Consider the following 20,996-nt stretch of genomic DNA (forward strand, 5'->3'; position numbering starts at 1 on the left):
TTTACGAAAAAAAAACACAACGACGATGGGGGTGGGGGGGGTGCTGGTGCTGGGGATCAAAGCCCAGGGCCTTCCCCAGCCGCACTGCAGTGTCTAACTCACTGGGGCTACCCAGGCGCGGGGTGAAAGGTGCTCGTCTTCTCATCCGAGCCACAGCGGGAGTGAAATCTCAGCTCTGAATTGATCGCATTTGCCCACAGCTCCCCCCGTGCCCGGGACCGTCCTCGGTCCACAAGATGACCAAGCCCTGGGGCGGGCCGCGGAGAGGCCGGAAATGAGGAGACGGTGCTCGCTGACACCCATCAGGGCGCTTGACACCGCTGGACGGCACAACTTGTGCTTGTATATTAATCTATTAAATTTTATTTTATATTTCATTGCTATTATAAAGGTGCTATACCAAGGAGTTACTGTTTCATAAGTCAGCTAAAGAGTACATTGCTTGCTTGCTTTCTCTTCTGCCAGTCTTGGGGCTTGAACTCCTGGCCTGAGCACTGTCCCTGGCTTCTTTTTGCTCAAGGCTCGCGCTCTACCACTTGAGCCACAGCGCCACTTCCGGATTTTTCTGTGTATGTGGTGCTGAGGAATCGAACCCAGGGCTTTGTGCATGCTAAGCAAGCACTCTACCACTGAGCCACACTCCCAGCCAAGAGCAGATTTCCCTTTGGATCATGTCACCTTCCCTTGCTCTCTCCCGGGTTCTCCCTCCCGTCCACACCCACAGTTGTGTAGTTCATTCTCAACAGTGTCCAGCGCGCACCGCAGCCGCTCTGCCTCACCCTTTGTCCCTCCATTTTATGCTAGGCATATTTTTGGTTGTTGTTTTTGTCTTTTCATTTTTGGTATTGGGGCTCGAACCCAGGACATTGCACTTGCTAGGCAAGCACTTTGCTGCTGAGCTACATCCCAGCCCAATGCTAGGTATAACTTAACGCACTTTTTGACTTTTTTGTTCAGTGTTGTGGATTGAATCCAAGGCCTCACAGCTGCTAGGTCAGTGGCTTGAGACTGAGCCTCAGCCCAGGCCACAGCATGAGTGCTCCCCCTCTCCCTCTCCCCTCCCCCTTCCCCTCTCCCCCCTCCCCTGTTTCTTAAGAGACAGAGGTCTTGTGTCTTGTCTAGGCTGGCTTTGAACTCCTAGACTCCAGCAATCCTCCTGCCCCAGCCTCCAGAGGAGCCGGGACTGTACAAGCACCACAGCACGCAGCTAGTGTATACTCTGCTTTGCTTTAAAAATTAATTTCAGGGCCTAGTGGCAAGAGAGCTTGCCTCGTATACATGAGGCCCTGGGTTCGATTCCCCAGCACCACATATACAGAAAACGGCCAGAAGTGGCGCTGTGGCTCAAGTGGCAGAGTGCTAGCCTTGAGCAAGAAGAAGCCAGGGACAGTGCTCAGGCCCTGAGTCCAAGCCCCAGGACTGGCAAAATAAATAAATAATAATTTCAATAGATGACAGACAGACAGACAGACAGATCTCAGGTGTGAACACCGGGCCTCGCCCTTGCGGCGCCGGCCCTCTCCTGCTCTGACCGCTCCTCCAGTCCTTCATGAGTTGGCTGTCTTCACAGCGTGCCCCGGCGGGCCTGGACTGTCACGGGAATGGCAGGCGCACACGCTGTACTCGGCCGCTGGTTGAGCTGGGTTCTTGTGAACCTCTACCCTTACGCTGACCTCAAGCCGCCATCCCCCCCCCCCCGCCTCCTGCAGAGCTAGGACAGGCTCGAGCCCCCACACCAGCTGTTTATTCCATTTCCAGCGCCCGCCCCCTGAACGTGTCTACTAACGGGACAAGGCAGCGCGCGTGCGGGAAGCCGGGCTGGTCACAGCCGCTTTCATCCGCTCGCTAGGCCTCAGCCCCGCACTGTCACCCGCAGGAAGAAGGGAGGACGCTGGCTCGGGGGCAGTGATTGCCCGGGCGAGGGAGGGTCCAAGCCTTGAGAAGGGCGGAGGAGAGGGGCTCCGGAGGCGACTAGCCATCTGCCTCCCCCACCCTGTGCTTCGTGGAGGATCCTTGGAGGGGAACAGCGTGGGGGACCCCGCGTGGAGCTGCAGGGGTGCCCCGTGGCGGGTCTGTCGGGGAAGTGCTTGCTGCTGTCCCCATGAAGACAACGGGGACGCCCCCAGGGACGCGGGTACCTCCCCCCCCCCCTGGGCACACACCCGGGCTCGGCCCCGGGGACACCGAGGTCGGAGGGCTGGAGCTAGGGGACAGGTCAGTGCAGGGTGGGCGCCCCGTGCTGGGCAAGGCCGTGGCCAGGCTCCTCCCGGCCCGGCCGCCGCGCCCACCGCAGCAGAGACCACATTGCGGTCACTGAGTCCCAGGGAGCACACGGAAGCGAGAGCACAGCCCCCCCCCCCCGGGGCAACAAGAATCAGAGACAGGTGTGGGGGGGCAGTCCAGAGCCCCATTCTGACCATGGTGGGGGGTCTAACAGCACTTAGAGACGGCACGACTGAGGGCTCCCGGGAGGGAGGGAGGGAGGTTGTCACGGGGCAGGGCCGCGTGCTGCACCCCGAGGGCGGGACCCCCAGCCAAGCACCGGCCAGGGCAGCAGAGGGGGGCCTGTGGGGGGCCTCTGGGCCGGGGGGGGGCAGAGCCAGGAGGGGCTGGGATGCCAAGGAGCGCAGGGGTGTGGGGGAAACCGAGGCAATGGCTGCTCTGCTGACGCACTGTGGGGTCGAGAGGGCAGGGGGTCAGGGAGGGGCCCCGGCTCCCGTGGGGTGAGGGCACAGGAGGACACTCGGGGGGGGGCAAGGAGGAGCGTAAGGCGCGCCAGAGGGACGAGACGGAGGCCGGGCCTTCCAGGCAGGGAGGGGCTGGGGTGCGAGGGGGGGACCAGGGTGCCCGGCTGGCCCATCTCCCCCACGCGTCTCCCGGGGCCGCCCTTCCCCGGGGCCCTCGCACCCACGATTCCCGCTCAGGCCCAGCCGCGGGGAGGCCTCGGCGGATCACACGCGTCTCGCGGGCCACGGCACGGCACCAGGACTCGGGGTCCCACAGGACCGCGGGCACCCCGGGGCACCCCGAGACTCGACGCGCAGGCCGCCGCCGCTCAACATCTTTATTTGCCCCGTGATCCCCCTCACCCGGCCCGTGGGTCCCAAGACAGCCGGGGCGGCCGGGCCTGCGGTGCCCGCGCAGGCGTGGGGGGCGGGGGGGGGCGTGGGGGGCGTGGCGGGGCAGCGTGGCGGGGCGTGGGGGGCGGGGCGGGGCCTCTCCTCTCGCCGAGCCCTGGCGTTAGTACTCCACGGTCACCGTCTTCACGCGGAGGTACTCGTTCAGGGCCGCCTCTCCTGCAAGACAGCGCCGGCGGTGGGACGGGTGCCAGGCCGCCTCGGGTGCTGTGCGCGTGCGCGGCGCCGACCACGCGTGGCTCCCAGCGTGCAGGTCCCTGACCACGGGTGGACCTGACCACGTGTGGCTCCTGGTGGTATCCTAGGCACCGCCCAGGGGGAGGCCCAGACCCGCCCCCCTAGAGACCAGAGGCCCAGGCCCAGGCAATCCTGCGGAGACTGGCGGGGTTACAGAGCCAATCAGGGACAGCTGTTCTAGAACCTTCCCCGGCTCCTCGTGGCCATGGGTGGGACAGTAGGGTCTGGCTGCCCTCCTGTGTCCAGGGCTTGCAGACCCATCTCCTCTCCTCCTCCTGCCCTGGCTGCCGGGCAAGCCGAGGCTGCCGGGGAGCTGGGGGACCGAGGCCGGGCACGTGGCAGAGCTTCGTGGCGGGAGCCTCGGCCCCAGGGCGACGTGCGTGGTCCCCGGGGGCTGAGGGCCCGGCCCCGGCCCAGGGCCTGCTGTCTCCCGGTGTGTGTCTGGCCCACCGCACGGGGGTGGACGGGACGCCTGGCTCTGAGACCTCTGCAGGGCAGGGCCGCCACGGTGGAGCGGGAGCTGGGCCGGAGCCCGTCCTGGGCCCGAGGCCACGGCGTGTCCCGCGGCCAAGGGCACCGTGGACACCAGGGAGGCCCCGGGGAGAGGTGGGAGCAGGAATATCCGGCTGCACGTGTGTGCGTGCGTGCGTGTGTCCATGTGCGAGTGTGAGAGCGTGTGTGCACACGTGTGCACACGCACACCGCCTGTGGGTGCAGGTGACTGCACGGAGCTTGCGTCGGGTCAGGACTGTGCAGTGTGGTAGCATTCCCCAGGCCTCCGGGGGTGCCCCGGGGGACCTGAAGGATAGGGGAGGTGACCCCCCATTCCAGCCTCGGTCTGACCCTCCCTGCGGGCCGGGCCGGGGCGGAGGGGCCGAGGCCTCTGGGACAGCACACTGCTTGCCCCCAACTGCTGGCCTCCAACACAGCAGGTGGGATGAGGCCCGAGACGGGAGACACGGGGCAGACCCAGGACGGACGGACGGCCAGGACAGACACCCCGCGCCCTGCAGGCAGAGCGGCCGCCCAGCCCTGCCCTCCGCCCCTCCCCGGGCCTCCACCCCGCCGACCACACCGGCCTCCCTGCAGCTCCAACACCAAGGCTGCTCCCTCTGCTTCCTCCCACGTGCTCCAGGGCGGTGCCCCCCCCAGGGGCCCCCTGCCCGTGCTCCCTGCTCCCTGCAGGGTCTCCCTGGCTGATTCAAGGATCTCCATCCCCCTCCTGAGAAGCGCAAGTCACCCCGCAGTTCTCCCCCGCCCCGGAAACGACAGCCAGCCCTGGGGTGACAGCCAGCCCTCGGCCCAGCAGCTCGGCCGCCGTTGGTTGAAGGAAGGAAGGAAAGCAGGTGCCGGCAGGGCTGGGCTACCTAGGTCTTTGCCAAATCCCGACTGCTTGAATCCTCCGAAGGGGGCCGCCACGTCGGTCTTGTTGTAGGTGTTGACGAACACGGTGCCCGCCTGGAGCCTGTCGCTGACGTACAGGGCCTTGCTGATGTCCCGGGTGAAGACGCCGGAGGCCAGGCCGAATTCCGTGGCATTGGCCCGGGACAGCACCGCGTCCACGTCCCTGTGGGGGGAGCCCAGGACCTCCGTGAGGACGGCTCGGCTCGGAGGGGCCCTGGCCCTGGACTCGGGGTCCCAGCCCTGACCTGACACGGGAGAAAAATGTCCTGCAACTAAAACAAGTGTGCAGGAGACCAGCGAGCGATGGCGAGGAAGACCGCGGGGCGGGGGGAGCACCTGTCACCTAGCACTCAGGGAACGAGGCGGGAAGACCACGGAGCTCGGAAGATGGGGGCCACCCCGGCATCAAGGAGACACCCCATCTCGGGAAGACACCAGCCGGGGACGGTGACCCGAGGCTGCTTCACAGCGAGCCGGCTCCGCAGAGACCCCCGGAGCCCTCGGTCCGCCCGGGAGGGGAAGGGGGCCGGTGGGGGGGGAAGGCCAGTGTGGCCGGGAACAGAGCTGGGAAGCGAGCGCGGACAGCACCGCGGGGAGACCGGCGCCTCCCAGCCCCTCCCCTCCTCAGCGGGGTCCCGCCCCCCCCCCTTTGGGCCGCAGGGCTGAGGCCGCGGCAGGCAGAATGCGTTGGGCGTGCTGAGGGGCCCCGCCACCTCCTGCGGGCCCGGGGGAAGCCGGGGGTGCCAGTGCGGGGCCCCGTGCGACCCCGCGGGGCCCTGGGAGAAGGCCGGGCCCCCGAGGAGAGCGGCTCGGAGGCCGGGAGGCTTCGCGCGTGGCAGGGCAGCCTCCACGCGGGAGCTGGCGGGGCGGGGCGGGGGGCGGGCACGGAGAGACACGGAGAGGCTGCGCGGGCGCGAGAGGGGCTGCCTGGAAGCCTCCCCGGCCACGGCTCCTCCCAGGGGTCGGCAGAGCCCCGCAGGGTCGTCTTTCCTCGGGCTTCCTCCCCTGCGCCCCCCGGCTGCCCCGGCCCACCCCCCCACCCCCAAGCTCATGCAAAGGGCCCCGGGGCACAGGGCAGCGCCGGCCCGAGCCCGGCGGGTTCGTACCCGTCAGCAAACCGAGAGACGATCATGATGGGCCCGAAGGACTCCTCCCTGGCGATGAACATGTGGTCCTCCACGCCCGTGAACACCGTGGGCTCAAAGAAGAAGCCTGCGGGGAGACCGAGGCGCGTGGGACACAGGAGGCGCACGCGGGGGCCCTCCCCGCCCAGCGCCCGGGGCCCGCTCTCCTCCTCCTGGGGAGGTCCACGCCCCCCCTCCTCCTCCTGGGGAGGTCCACGCCCCCCCTCCTCCTCCTGGGGAGGTCCACGCCCCCCTCCTCCTCCTGGGGAGGTCCACGCCCCCCCTCCTCCTCCTGGGGAGGTCCACGCCCCCCCTCCTCCTCCTGGGGAGGTCCACGCCCCCCTCCTCCTCCTGGGGAGGTCCACGCCCCCCCTCCTCCTGGGGAGGTCCACGCCCCCCTCCTCCTCCTGGGGAGGTCCACGCCCCCCTCTCCTCCTCCTGGGGAGGTCCACGCCCCGCACAGCTGCCTCCAGACGGAGCCTGCCACGCGTGGTCTGGAAACGCGTGGACCCCCCGGCGCGTAGCCCCCGGCCCGTCCCCCTCCGCAGCGCGGCACGGCCGACCGCCCTCCGCTCCGTGCCGCTCCACGCCTGGCCCGCCAGGTGCCCAGGGAGCCCACGCCCGCCGTGCAGGGCTCCGCGCCTGATGTGGCCTTCCGCTGCCTCCCGCTGGAACCGGCTGCCTCCGTTTACCCAAGTGAGCCCGGGTGCCCTGACTGACCCGGGCGAGGGACCTGTCTCCCTCCGCAGACCAGCGTGGCCCCGTCCTCCACGCCGCGCCGGCAGTACTCCTGCAGCTTCCGCAGGTGGGCCTGGTGGTTCTGCGGCCCGTGGTCGGTGTCCCTGTCCAGGGGGTTGCCGATCTTCATCTTCCCGACCTCCTCCACCTGCACGGGGTCCTCCGGTCACCGCTGCTGTGCTCCCCACCGTCCCCCCCAAGGCCGGCGCCCCCCCCCTCACGACCGCAGCTGCTGTGCTCCCCACCGTCCCCCCCAAGGCCGGCGCCCCCCCCTCACGACCGCAGCTGCTGTGCTCCCCACCGTCCCCCCCAAGGCCGGCGCCCCCCCCCTCACAACCACAGCTGCTGTGCTCCCCACCGTCCCCACCAAGGCCGGTGTCCCCCCCTCACGACCGCAGCTGCTGTGCTCCCCACCGTCCCCCCCAAGGCCGGCGCCCCCCCCCTCACGACGGCAGTGGTCGTGCTCACCAATGGTCCTGGACGGTCTACCCGGCTCTGGTTCCAACCCGTCCTCCCAGGGAGGAGGCCTCAGACATCCCCAGGGGGCAGAGGGGGGGGGGGAGGGAGGTGTGGTGGGGGAGGGGGTGTGGCCAGCAGGGGGCGCCGGCAGGCATCCCCTCCCGCACGTGGGGGGCCGGGCCCGTGTCAGCCCCGCCGTGATGGGCCCACGGGGAGGGGCCACCGGGAGGGGCCCGAGCCTCGAAAGCCCACCCCGCTTCGGTGCCCGCCCGCGGGCCGCGGGCCTGGGGCGGCACTCACCACCTTCCGCACGAACGCGTCGTGGATGGAGTCCTCCACGAAGAGCCGCCCCGCCGCGATGCAGTTCTCCCCTTTGTTGAAGAACACGGAGCTCATCCCCTGGGGAGAGCGGGCGAGGGGCGGTCAGGGTCCTGCCTGCCCCGGCCCGGCGCGCGGCGGGGCCCTGCCCCCCCTCCTGGCGGGAGGGGGGAGGGGAGAGGCGGCAGCCCCGGCCCCAGCGCGCCCCGCAATCCTCCACGCGGAGCGCGGGCACAGGGGGCAGCGTGGGGTGGGAAGCGGGGCCGGGGGGCCCCGGTGAGGGGGCAGAACGGCGTCCTGGCTCCTGCGCCCCCCCCCGGAGGAAGTCTGGCTATGCTGGGCCCCTCCGAGGGTGACCACAGGGCAGGGGTCCTCTTGGAAAGCCGGGCGCCCCACCCCCCGTGGGAGGCGAGGGCGGCAGAGCCCAGCGCCGTGGAAGCCGGCCTTCCCCGGGCTGCCATGGCCCGGAGCCTGGCACAGCCTCACCGCTGGGGCGGAGGCCCGGACGGAGCTGAACGGAGGCTGGGGTCGCCTCCTCCTCCAGGGCCGAGTGGGGCTTGGGGGGGGGGAGCCTCGGGCACCCGGTGGCCCCACTTGTCTGCTCCCCAGGCGTGGAGAGGGCGCCGGCGGGCACAGTCGCGGGAAGAAGCGCCCCGCTCGGGGGGTGCGGGCCCCTACGGCGGCTCCGAGTCCTGCCGGCAGGTGGCCTGCACCCCAGGACGGGGCGCCCCAGGCCCGGTGCACGGCACGGCGCACTGGCCCTGCCCGGCGGATGGGCCCGTGCCCAGGGCGTCCAGGCTGGCTGGCCTCCCTGCAGCGCCAGGCCGCCCTGCTGCCTCGGGGAAGACGGGCCCCGGCCGGGTCCCCAACCCGGGTCCCCGAGGCAGCCGTCCCGAAGGCCAGGACGCCTCTCCACAGCACGTCTCCCAAGACGCCCGCCACCGCCCGCTGGGCAGGGGTGACCCGCAGACTCCCGCCCCCCCTCGCCCGCCCCACCCCCGCTCGGCCCTCACCATCTGCACCGCCTTGCCCAGGTCACAGTCCGCGAAGATGATGAGGGGCGACTTCCCGCCCAGCTCCAGGGACACCTTCTTCACGTTGCTGAGGGCGCAGCTGGAGGAGCAGTGAGGGCCACGGTCAGGGCGTCCCCCGCCACAGCGGACGCCCACCCCCTCCGCCGCTCCCCTGCCCGCCGGGCCGCAGGAAGCCAGCTCCTCGGCGCCCCGCCTGCGCGCTTAGGCCCGGGCCAGGGCAGGCCCCCCACGGCGCCTCGCCCCCCCCCCCCCCCCCGCCTGCTGTGCACAGCTGGGGGTCAACCAAGGTCAAACAAGGACACACGGCGCGGCCCCCGGCAGGGTACCCCCGAGAAGCTGGGGGCCGCGCGTCACTGCGTGCGTGGGCCAGACACAGGGCGGCGGCGGGGGCTGCTCGCGCGTGTGCTCGGTGAGCCCCCAGTGGGAGCAGCGCCAAGGCCAGAGCGCCCGGCTGAGCCCCCTGGCGCCAACGCCCAGCCTGAGGTTCAGCCTCTGCAAAGGTGGGGGGCGGGGGGAGGCCTCCGGCGGCCCCGAGGGGCGCCCCTTTACCTGTCCACAGGTGGGAGACACAGGCAGGAGCCTGCCCTCATGGGGCGGGGGCAGGGGGAGCCAGGCTGGGCTGGGCCTCGGTCCCATCATGGATTAGGGGCAGGCCGGGAGCAGACCTCAGTCCCCTTGAGGCTGAAGGCGAAGGCCCCATGGGCGGGGGCTCCGTGGGGCCCCATGGGCGGGGGCTCCGTGGGGCCCCATGGGCGGGGGCTCCGTGGGGCCCCATGGGCGGGGGCTCTGTGGGGGTCACGCTGGCTCACAGAGGAAACGCCCCCAACAGCGGCCATGCCGGTGAGGGAGCCGCTGGCAGGGCTGCATGAGAAGGAAACCGCCGCGCACCGGCCGCGCGGAACCCTCAGCGCAGTCCCTGGGTGCGCCCCGGGCCGGCCGGGAGCCCGGGGACCCCGCACCCCTCGTGTTGCGTGCCGCAAGGTGCGCACGCCCACACGCTCACGCTGATACGACGCGAGCGTGCATCCTGGGGCACTGAAGGAACCATCAAAAGGAAAGCAGCCCAGACGCGTGTGCTCAGGACACTTTCCGTCAGGGCGGGCGCGTGCGCTGGGCCTCGCGGCCCCCGCCCACCCTTCGGCAGCGGAGCCACGCGCTCGCGTCCAGCCGGAACTTATCTAATAGAAAAACGCCACTCCCCACGGTAAGCAAGACGGCAAGGGCAGCTGAGCGCTGTGGTGCGGGGGCGGCGTGTTCTCCGGACGGTCTCACCGCACGGCCCGGGCCGGCCTCGGATTCGGGATCTTCCCGCCCCGGCCCCCGAGGCGCTGCGGTGCCGGGCGAGTGCAGGGAGTGCGCAGCGCCCCGTAACGTGCGTCCGCTCCGCCGTGAGGCCCTGGGGTGCGGGGGCTGGCGTGGCCTGAGGGCCTCCCCGGTCCGGGTGGCTCTGCCCCCAGGCTTCCCGAGCAAGCGCAGGCGAGCCCAGCCAGCGGGCGCTGCTGCCCGGGACGCTGCCGACCGAGGCCCCAGAAGGGGGGCCGAGCCGACGGGCCCACGCCACCGCGAGAGGCCGCCCCTCCCCTCCCCCCGCACCTACCTTTTCATGATGTGCTTTCCCACCTCGGTGGAGCCCGTGAACCCGATTTTCCTCACATCGGGGTGATCTGAGAGTCTCTGGCCAACCAGGGAGCCTGGGGGTGTTAGAGGGAAGTCAGGGCAGCCCTGTGGTGTTGGGGAGGCACAGCCTGGCCGGCACCCCAAGGCCAGAACTCTGCCCTGTGCCCCCTGCAGGGTGAGTGCCCCCCCGCGGGCCTGGACACGCCTGGCCTTGCCTGTGGGTGCAGGCTGAATTGTGTCCCCTAACGTGTAAGTAGTGTTCCTGACCCCCCAGGACCCCTTAATGTGGCGAATTTGGAGGCAGCGTCCTTAAAGGAGTAATGAGTAATTCAGTAATGAAATGAAGGCAAGCCCTCCATGCCTGGAGTCCGAGGGCATGGACAGGCACGCCCCGAGGGCTAGCCCGGTGCAGCCGGGAGAAGACAGCGTCCACCAGGCAGGAGAGAGGCCGCGGGACCAGGCAGGAGAGAGGCCGCGGGACCAGGCAGGAGAGAGGCCGCGGGAGGGCCCGGCCCTGCACAGCAGGGAGGCTCTGACTCCTGCCCCCCGACGCCCACCGCCTCCCCTCTGTGCGCTGAGCGAGTCCCTGCTCCACGAAGACCTGGGGGGGGGCTCCCTACGCCGGCCCCGGAGCACCCGCGTTCACTGCCTGTTTAAGACCCTCCCCCGACCTGGCCCCCGAGCCTGGCTCTCCTCGCCCGCCGGCCTCTGGCTTTTCTCTCGCTCTCTTTCCATCACCCTGCTTGCTCAGCCTTCGCTCCCCCCACCCCCCCCCCCCCGTGGCCCTGGCCGCCCCGGGGCCTCCTCGGCAGGTACAGCGTGCCCGAACCCGCAGCTGCAGCCCAGCGCCTCTGCAGCCCAGACCCGCGTGTCGTCCTGCCCCCTTGATGTCGTGCCCACAGGGCTGACGGCCTCTCAAAGTCAGCCTCGGACACTGAGCTCTCCACCTCCCCCGGCCCTGCGCCCCGGCCCCCCCTCCGCTGCGGTAAACAACCCCTCAGGCAGAGAAGCCCTCCCAGGGCCCATCCTCTTCTGCCCGGCCCCTCCTCCGCTGTGCCCGACCGAAGGCTGCCAGCCGCACCGTGAACATCTCCATTCGCTGGGTTTGGAATAGGACCCTTGCAGCCTCCTTGGAGTTCTAACTCAAGGTTTACCAATGATTTTTGACACCAATTCACCTTCCGTCTCTCCTGTTAAGTCATTGTTCGGGAAGAAAATATTTGCAAAGATCTATCTGGCTAAACACTGGTATTTAAAGAACACCCAAAAAGCCTATTAAAACTCAATAGTAAGAAAAACAAACCCAGCAACAGATTGGAATGTACACCTCCCAGAAGGAGACATATATGCAGCAAATGTGTGCAAAAAAAAATGCTCAATACTGTCTGTCAACAAGAAGTGCAAATTAAAATAACAGTGAATTCTCACCTTGCCCCTTTTAGAACATCAAATCCAGAGCTGACAACAAAAAACAGTGGCAAGAATGAGAAAGAAATGTGTGCTGATTGCTGGTGGAAATGTGAAATGGTTCCAGACACTCTGGGGGACAATATGGCAGTTTCTTATAAAAGTAAATATTCTTAGCATACAGTGCAGCGACTAACGTCCATACAGAAACCAGCAAACCGCTCACCACGGCTGTATTCACAAAAACAAATCAGACATCCTTTGTTGGGTGAAGGGGTACAGAATATGCAGAACTAAGAAGGGCTAGCAAGCCATGAAAACCACGGAGGAAACACAAATGCACATTGCTAAAGGCTCTGTGCTGTCCGGCGTCCGGAGGGGCGGCGTGGCTGGGGAGGGGTGGGGAGGGGGTCAGGCCGTGAGAAGGGACTGTGTGAACGGCCTTGGGGGAGGGCAGGGCAGCGAGAATCCACTGTATGAACCAGGGTGCCTGTTGCTACCTGCTTGTCCACTCTGCAGCACCCAGCCCAGCTGCCCCGGCCTTCCTCATGGGTGCACGGACGCGCACGCAATGCGACTCGGAACTTTCTGCTCGAGTTTTTTGTTGACCCAAACTGCTTTTTTTTTTTTTTTTTCGTTTTACTTTTTGCCAGTCCTGGGGCTTGGACTCAGGGCCTGAGCACTGTCCCTGGCTTCTCTTTGCTCAAGGCTAGCACTCTGCCACTTGAGCCACAGCGCCACTTCTGGCTTTTCCTACATATGTGGTGCTGAGGAATCGAACCCAGGGCTCCATGCATGCTAGGCAAGCGCTCTACCACTAGGCCACATTTCCCAGCGCTAGAAAGTTTTTTTTTTTTTTATTGTTTTGCGTGTGCCAGTATTGGGGATTAAACTCAGAGCCTCAAGTTCTTGCTTGGCTTTTTCACCCGAGGATGGCACCCTACCACTTGACCCATCCCTCCACTTCCAAGCAAGACAGATTTTTAAAAAAAAAAAAAACAGGATATTATGGGTTGGCATATCCCCACCCAAATTCATGTACTGACACCCTACCCCCAAGTCCCCCAGATGTGGCCTTATCTGGGGAAAGAATCAACTAGGATACAATGAGCTGAGACTTAGGCCCTCGCTCACTGTGACTGGGGTCCTCATACAAAGGAGAATTTGGATCGAAAAGAGGCCCAGATACGCACACGCACGCACGCACGCACACACACACACACGCACACGCACGCCAGGCCCAGAGGAAACCACACTGAGGCCTGGCTTCTACAGGCTGCAAGTGCTCTTTCCTAGGATCACAGAAGGGAAGGTGTGCCTCCCCCGGCCCAGAGCCCCCCCTCCCCCGGCCCAGAGGGCCCCCCCCCCCCCCCCCCGCAACAGTCCTCACCAGATCCAGGAAGGACGTTGATCACGCCCTTAGGGATGCCCGCCTTCAGCGTCAGCTCCGCAAACTTCAAGGCTGTGAGTGGGGTCACCTGACGGGGGAGAGTGGGCAGAGAGAGGTTGGACTCAGGGCGCTGCCTTCCCTTTGCCTTCCATTCCCAGAAGCCCCACACAGTAGCGGATTGGGGTACCCGAGGACCCCAGGGAGGCTGGGTTCATGGCCCACCATGGATGGGGGTGCTACCAACCCAGCCAGCTTCTTCACCGCTCCTGGTGGGAACCAGGGCCTGCCAACCTCGGACTCTCCCTTCTCCTAGGGGTGCGGCACCCCCCCGGCCAGGCCTGGCCTCCTCTCCCTACTCTTCATTTCTTTGTGGTTGGTTTATGCTGAGCCCCAAAGAGCAGAGCCCAAGGCGAGCTGGCAGGGCCGGGGGGCCGAGGCTGGGCTGCCAGGCCGGGAAGCGCCTCCCGCGGCCCTCGGTGGCACCGCCCGCCCTCTCCGGAAGCTGCCAGCACGCCCCTGCTCTCCAGGCTGCCTGGAGGGGGTGCGGGCATCCCAAGCGAGGCCATTCTCCCAGCCCTCCGAGGACCCCCACCGCCTCCCCGCTCTGGCCTCTGCAAATGTCTGTCTGGCCCAGGCATGTTTTCCAGCCAAAGTTAGGTTACTCCCACCCTCCAAGGTCTCTGCCGAGTGGCTGAGTGGGGGGGGGACCCCCGAGGCACAGCCTTGACCCGGGAGCACAGCCCCCACCCTGTCGCGGGGGTCACTGCAAAGACTGAACCAGCCCCGTGTCTGGATCAGGTGGCAGTGCCTGTGTTGTAAATGCCGGGGGCTGTGGGGGTCGGGGCGAGGGCTCCCCGTGCTTGTTATCCAGTCAACGCCCTGGGGGCTGACGCCGCTGGAGCGAGGTTGGTCTCCGGGCGCCCGGTCCCCTGGCTGCTCTGTCTAAGGCGCTGGGGGCGGGCAGCCGGGGGACAGCCGCCATCTGTGTGCGGAGGAAGACGCCCCTCCCAGCTTGCTCCCGGTCCCTGGAATCCCCCCGCGGCTTCCCTCTGTGCGGCAGCTGCTCCCCTAGGGGCTGCAGAGCCCTGAGATGTCCCGCCTCCCTCCTGGATTTGTAGCCCCTGAAGTCAAACCAAGGACGGGGCCGCGTCATTCACAGACCGCAGCCGGGGCGGGGAGCCGGTCGAGGGACGCCGGGCCAGCGTGTGGGGTTCTGCGCCTCGCCCCACCCCCACGCACCCGGCAGGTCCCCAGGGAGAGGTGGCCAGGAGGGAGCTGAGCATGGGACACCCCGCGCTGGCGGGCGTGCGGGGGCCCCCACAGCGAGCCCCTTCCCACCGCCCGGGGCCGAGGAGCAGAGGGCCTGGCCATTCAGCGCCCTGCATGCCGGCCTGCACCTCAGGAGGGCGGGGCCTGGCCGCTCAGCCCCCCCCCCACTGGCCTGCACCCCCAGAGGGCAGGGCCTGGCCGCTCAGCCTCCCGCACTCCCGCCTGCACCCCCAGAGGGCAGGGCCTGGCCACTCAGCCCCCAGCACCCCTGCCTGCACCCCCAGAGGGCGGGGCCTGGCCGCTCAGCCCCCAGCACCCCTGCCTGCACCCCCAGAGGGCGGGGCCTGGCTGCTCAGCCCCCCATGCACACCCGCCCGCACCCCTGGAGGGCAGGGCTTCCAAGGCCGGGTCCCAGCGGCCTTCCCCCCTTCCTCCCCCCCCCGCCCCGAGGTCCTGGCGCCCCCCGGGCCCTGCTCACCTGGGCTGGCTTGATCACCACGGTGTTCCCGGCCGCCAGGCAGGCGGCTGTCTTCCAGGACAGCATCATGAGCGGGTAGTTCCAGGGGATGACGATGCCGCAGACCCTGTCACGGCAAAGCAGCGGGCCTTGTCCTCCAGCCCCCGCCCCGCCGCGGGCCTGCCGACCGCAGATCCACACCGGCCCCGCCAGCGCCTCCCGGCCCCCTTGGGACACCCCGCCCTTTCCATCCTAGACGGTGCAGAGGGGCCGGTGTGCAGGGAGCAGACCCAGCGGAGAGCGTGGCCTGGAAAGGGGACAGTCCCGTGGAGGGACACGATGGGGCCGGCAGGGGGAGCTGGCGAGGCCGCGTGCTCGGCTTGCAGGGCTGTGACCAGCGTGCGCGTCTCCCCGAGCCCAGAGTGGCCATCTGGCTAGCACACAGCCCTCCCGCTCCGCACTGTGTGGACGGGGCCAGCAGCTACGCCGACCACACGGGGCCTGGCCCTCCGCTGGCCCCCGCCACGGGGCCGCGGCACCGCCGAGAGCACCACGCAACGGGAGGAGGCACGGCCACCGGGAGCCCTCCCCAGGGGGGGACCTCCCTGCCACATCGGGAGCACTCCCCAGGGGGTGACCTCCCTGCCGCCAGCCACCGGGAGCATTCCCCGGGGGTGACCTCCGTGCACGCAGGATGGCAGGGAGGACTCCCTGGGGCCAGGGGACCAGGACAGAAAGCACGAGCCTGGGCCTGCCGGGCACAGGACTGGCCGGGAGCCTGCAGACCGCCGAGAGCAGAACCCCGGGGACGAGGTGGGCGGCAGGATGCCCCCCGTTCTCAGGGAAGTAGGGGTTGACCTTGGGGACAGAGGGAGGGACGCGGGGTGGGGGGCAGAGGAGAAAGCGTGTGAGAGGAGCCCTCCTGCCCCGGGGTGGACCGTCCCCGCTCAGGCCACGCGCTGGCCCCTCAGCCCCGGGGTGGACCGTCCCCCCTCAGGCCACGCGCTGGCCCCTCAGCCCCTAGCGTGGGGACCTGTGAGTGTGCGGCCGTGCCGCTGTCGCAGGCTGGAGTCGCGCTGGGGAGGGGCGGGCCCTGGGACCGAATCCTGCCGTTAGAGAAGGAAAGCCACGCGAGGGGACGCTCCCAGGAGCAAGGCCCGGGAGACACGGAGACGGGTGGCGGCGGAGGCTCCGGAAGCCAAAGCAGGCCACCAGCCAGCCCCCGGGGACAGCGAGCTCCGGGGTGGCCTCCCAAGCCGGTGTGCGCAGGCCTGGCGGCCGGCGGGTCTGGGCGCCCCTGGGGGGAGGAGCCTCGTGGGGGGAGGGGGCGCGCCACGAGGGGGACCCCGGAGCCCAGGCCCAGGGCCTCCGGGCTCCCAGCTGCCACGCAAGTCCACGCGTGCCGCCACCGTGGCACACCGGGCCCACACGGGGCCTCTGACTGAGCCAAAGGAAGCATCTTCTCCCCTTCCGTCATCCCCAGGGCTCTGCCGCCGTGATGGAAATCCGACGCCTGCGCCGGCCAGGAGAAGCCTGGGGCAGGTTCTCCCCCCGCAGCACTCCGGACGAAGCGGCCCGGCGGACGGACGGACGCCCGGCTCCGCCACCTCCCACCCCAAGCTATCCTGTGTCGGCAGCCAGCGGTCTCGGGGACCCGCGGCTTCCGACGGCTCCAGAGGAGATCTGCAGCCTCCGCCCCGCCACCCTGCGCCCCCTGCTGGTGGGAGGAAGCGCTCTGTGGCCAGGTGGACGGCTGACTAGACGGCACTGGTGTCCCCCGCTGCCCCGTCACAGCGGAGAGGGTGAATCGTGGTTGTCACCTTGACTGATGGAGAGATGCCCCAGCTACTGGAATGTCTGTGACCCTGACGGACACCGGGTTACTGTGGGGCATGAAGTCGTGACGCCAGTGCTAGCCCAGGCCGGGCACTTGAGAAGCAAGGGGATAGGGGTCCCCTAGGCCCGTGGAATGGCAGCGTTTGGCGCTGTGGGCTGGTGCGGGGTCACCTGGCACAGTGCCTGCAAGGTGCCCACGTGGCTCTGCCTCTAACGGCAGCAACTCACCCAATGGGCTCCTTCCTGGTCAGAGTCAGGTTGCGGTTGGGTCTGGCCTGGTTTATGGGGATGGTGGAGCCCTGGGAAGAAATCGTGAGCATCACTGGCCAGCGCCCACCCGACTGGCTCTGGGCAGCCGGCTCCTCCCGGGGGGCCCCAGAGAACCCCCCCCCCCGCCCCCGCCACGCACACAGCGCAACGGCGCCCGGGCACAGTGCTGAGCGGGCCCCGGAGCCCACGGAGGCCAGGAGGAGGCGGCTGCCCTGGAGAGTAGCCCAGAAGCAGCACGTGGAGCCGGCACCAGACAACCTGCTCGCTCGTCACCCTCGTTCCCCGAACCACTTAGCTCCCGATGGAAAGCAGAGCCCCAGAGCCGCCGGGGGCCTGCCTCGGCGCTCTCCTGGGGAACACGGTGAGCTCTCTCTCCCTCAGTGCTGTATCCCCTGGGTCCCCGGGACAGGGAGGAGGTGCACATGGCCTAGAACAGCCTAGAACAGGCGCAGATCTCTCTCTACGGTTTGCGGCGGAAGAGCAGGTCAAAGGTTCCAAGCTCGCTACTACCACGGGGAGGTGAGAGACCTGGGTAAGAAGCAGGGGAGACAGCAGCCCCGGCCCTGCAGCTAGCAAGGCCTGAACCCTGCAACTGTAGAGACCTGACCCCAGGCAACCCCTGAAGGGACCGGAAACGAGTTCTAGCCTCAGTCTAGCCTCAGCCTAGCTCCTGGCTACGGTTTGCTACAGGTGGGAGGACTCTAACTGGTGGGGCCAAGCGCGAGGTGCCAGGCCACTGGGGGTGTGTCTTTGGGGGGGGGGCAGTGGGACCTGGTCCCCTCCTTTCTTTTTGCTTCCCAGCTGCTAGAATGAGCTTTGCTCCATCACGCACCCCAGTGTGATGAGCTACAGCGGGGCCAACAGCTCATACGCGGGAGCCTCCAAATCTGCGAGCCTAACACGGCTTTTCCCTCTGTAAGTTGTCTCAGAGTTTTTTAAAGCACGGTATCAGGGTTTCCATGCAGGATCTACCACAGGCGTATCCCAGGCCCTTTTTGCCTTAAGTTGCTGTCCAGAGAGGGTTTTGTGCTGTTGCTTGGCGTCAGGCTTGGACTGTGATCTTCCGAGCTCTGCCTCCCCGGTAGCTGTGTCACTTCTTTTGTTGTTTTTGCCAACACTAATGCCTGGGAGCTGCCACCTAGCTTTTATGCTTAGGGCTAGCACTCTGCCCCCCACCCCTTTTCTCTTTGCCAGTCCTGGGGCTTGAACTCAGGGCCTGAGCACTGTCCCTGGCTTCTTTTTGCTCAAGGCCAGCACTCTGCCACTGAGTCACTGTTCCACTTACGGCTTTTTGTTGTTAATTGGAGATAAGAGTCTTAAGGAGTCCCTGAGTCTCACAGACTTTCCCCACCTGACTTCGGATTATGATTCTCCTACCTCAGGCTCTTGAGTAGCCAGGATTACAGAGCCACTGGCATCCAGCACAAGTACATTGTTTGCTGTTGTTTGTTGTGGGTCTTGAACTCAGGACCTGGGCACTGTCCCTGGGCCTCTTTGTGGTCAAGGCTAGGACTTTTGAGTGTCTAGTTGGAGATACGAGTTTCATGGGGACTTTCTGCCCAGGCTGGCTTCAAACCACCATCCTCAGAGCTCAGCTTCCTGAGTAGCTAGGATTACAGGGATGAGTCACTGGTGCCAAGCTAATGGCACAAGTATTTTTATTTATTTATTTTTTGGCCAGTCCTGGGCCTTGGACTCAGGGCCTGAGCACCGTCCCTGGCTTCTTTTTGCTCAAGGCTAGCACTCTGCCACCTGAGCCACAGCGCCACTTCTGGCCTTTTCTATGTATGTGGTGCTGAGGAATCGAACCCAGGGCTTCACGCAAGCTAGGCAAGCACTCAACCGCTGAGCCACCTTCCCAGCCCGGCGGGCATGTTTTTTTTTTTTTTTTGGCCAGTCCTGGGCCTTGGACTCAGGGCCTGAGCACTGTCCCTGGCTTCTTCCCGCTCAAGGCTAGCACTCTGCCACTTGAGCCACAGCGCCGCTTCTGGCCGTTTTCTGTATATGTGGTGCTGGGGAATCGAACCTAGGGCCTCGTGTATCCGAGGCAGGCACTCTTGCCACTAGGCCATATCCCCAGCCCCTGGCGGGCATGTTTTTGAGATGGGAACTTGTGTGACACACTGGAGGGACTCTGCCCCAGAGCCCTGTGAAGCCGGCCGGGAATTCCCAACCGGAAGCCCCAGGCGGCGGGGCTGCAGGACGTGGTCCTTAAGCCCTCAGCCCCGGTGGCCTGTGTTTCTGCACGCAGGCGGGGTGCCACCCGTGGGACTCCCCGGGTGCCCGTCGCCCACGCCCACCTGGATCTTGTCGCACCAGCCGGCGAAGTAGCGGAAGGTCTGGATGGACATGCCCACGTGGGTCTTGAGGGCCAGCGTGTAGACGGCGCCGGCGTCCAGGGCCTCGATGGTGGCCAGCTCCTCCTGGTGCTGCTCCATGAGGTCCGCCAGCCTGGCCAGGGGGGCGAGGGGCAGGGGGGCGGGCTCAGCCGGAGGCGGTCCTGCCCCCCGCGGGCCCCTCCCGCCACCCCCGTCCCCCGCGCTCAGACGAACGACCTCGGGCCGCTCACGGACAAGAAGGCTTAGCTTGCTGGCTCTCATGGGAGCGAAACCCCTCCTGCCTCCCCTCCCGAAACATCTATGGGTTGAGCCCCTCAATAACCACTGCTCAGGGCTCTCTGGCTCCGCTGGCTGCAGGCAGCGGACGCAGATGCCTCAAGAGGCTGACGGCGCGGGGGGGGGGGGCTTGCTTCCACGCTGGCATCGCCAGAGGTAGAGGCGCAGCCTGGCACCATCATGGGGGGGGAGCAGGAGCAGGAAGGGGGCACAGTGTGCTTTCTGCCACCGTGACCCTGAGCTTCCCCATCACCTGACCCTGAGCTTCCCCATCACCTGGCCCTGACCTTGCCCATCACCTGACCCTGACCTTGCCCATCACCTGACCCTGAGCTTCCCCATCACCTGACCCTGAGCTCGCCCATCACCTGACCCTGACCTTGCCCATCACCTGACCCTGAGCTTCCCCATCACCTGACCCTGAGCTTCCCCATCACCTGACCCTGACCTTGCCCATCACCTGACCCTGAGCTTCCCCATCACCTGACCCTGAGCTTCCCCATCACCTGACCCTGAGCTTGCCCATCACCTGACCCTGAGCTTGCCCATCACCTGACCCTGAGCCTGCCCATCACCTGACCCTGAGCTTCCCCATCACCTGACCCTGAGCTTCCCCATCACCTGACCCTGAGCTCACCCACCACCGTGACCCTGAGCTCGCCCATCACCTGACCCTGAGCTTCCCCATCACCTGACCCTGAGCTGGCCCATCACCTGACCCTGAGCTTCCCCATCACCTGACCCTGAGCTTCCCCATCACCTGACCCTGAGCTCGCCCATCACCTGACCCTGAGCTTCCCCATCACCTGACCCTGAGCCTGCCCATCACCTGACCCTGAGCTCACCCACCACCGTGACCCTGAGCTTCCCCATCACCTGACCCTGAGCTCACCCACCACCGTGACCCTGAGCTCACCCACCACCGTGACCCTGAGCTTCCCCATCACCTGACCCTGAGCTCGCCCACCACCGTGACCCTGAGCTCGCCAGTGCTGTCAGCCAGGCCCTCGGCAGCCTCGCCGCCGCGGTAGCTGCGACTCAGTGGCCCTCAGCTGCGGGGCGCCTGGTTACGACGGGAGAGCGAGACGTGGGAGGCTGGGGGCCACCCGTCTGGAACAGCCTCGGGCTTCGACAGGCAAGCAGGCGGCCGGCTCCGGAGCCAAGCGTGCAGCCAGAGCTGCCGGCCCGTCCCCGCCCAGGGCCAGCGCCTTCCCACGCCACGCCGGGGACCGTCCCGAGGGCCCGTCCTGCGTCATTCCAGGGCACAGCACCTCTTCCCCTCCCCCCCTCCTGGTGGCCGCACCAGGCGCTCCGGTGTGTGCAGCTTCCCGCCTTGGGGCTTTGGGGAGCTGTCCTGCGTCCGATCCAGCCTCTCTTGCTGGGCTGCGGTGCAGCCAGTCCAGGGCACCTCTTCCGGGGGGCCCGACACGTGCAGAGCCCCAGGCCCGGGAGAGGTCGCGTACCCCAAGTCGGACCTGGCCGGCACTGTCACGGCGGTTCGTAGGCGCAGCGGTGGCATGCGCCACCAGATGGCAGAGCCCGTCGGGGGCTCTGGCTCTGGGAGGTGTCCGCCGCGAGTGTAACACTCAGGGCTTCTCCAGGGAGGCCGGAAGCCTCAGCAGGCCAGGCACGTCCTTAGCTTCCAACTGCTCTGCAAGCCACGTAGGCCCCGCCCTCCGGCTCC

At 67.3% G+C, this 20,996-nt stretch overlaps 1 protein-coding gene across 2 annotated transcripts in view; it reads right to left on the reverse strand.

Moving 5' to 3' along the window:
- Positions 1 to 20,996, reverse strand: part of Aldh1l1 (aldehyde dehydrogenase 1 family member L1) — a 36,138-nt gene that overhangs the window by 1,876 nt on the left and 13,266 nt on the right. Inside the window, exons 12-22 of one of the 2 annotated variants that reach the window (XM_048356337.1) lie at positions 18,998 to 19,148; positions 16,656 to 16,726; positions 14,613 to 14,718; positions 12,866 to 12,953; positions 10,049 to 10,142; positions 8,431 to 8,530; positions 7,400 to 7,498; positions 6,623 to 6,788; positions 5,885 to 5,990; positions 4,742 to 4,941; positions 3,214 to 3,296 (exon numbers count right to left, since the gene is read on the reverse strand). In XM_048356337.1, coding sequence (XP_048212294.1) covers positions 3,241 to 3,296; positions 4,742 to 4,941; positions 5,885 to 5,990; positions 6,623 to 6,788; positions 7,400 to 7,498; positions 8,431 to 8,530; positions 10,049 to 10,142; positions 12,866 to 12,953; positions 14,613 to 14,718; positions 16,656 to 16,726; positions 18,998 to 19,148 — 1,237 coding nt within the window. In that variant the 3' untranslated portion in view covers positions 3,214 to 3,240. Of the gene's footprint in view, positions 1 to 3,213; positions 3,297 to 4,741; positions 4,942 to 5,884; positions 5,991 to 6,622; positions 6,789 to 7,399; positions 7,499 to 8,430; positions 8,531 to 10,048; positions 10,143 to 12,865; positions 12,954 to 14,612; positions 14,719 to 16,655; positions 16,727 to 18,997; positions 19,149 to 20,996 lie in introns of those variants that run through there. The other variant, XM_048356338.1, reaches the window with a different exon arrangement.

Source organism: Perognathus longimembris, chromosome 10 (genome assembly GCF_023159225.1).
Source record: "Perognathus longimembris pacificus isolate PPM17 chromosome 10, ASM2315922v1, whole genome shotgun sequence".
Taxonomy (NCBI): Eukaryota; Metazoa; Chordata; class Mammalia; order Rodentia; family Heteromyidae; genus Perognathus; species Perognathus longimembris.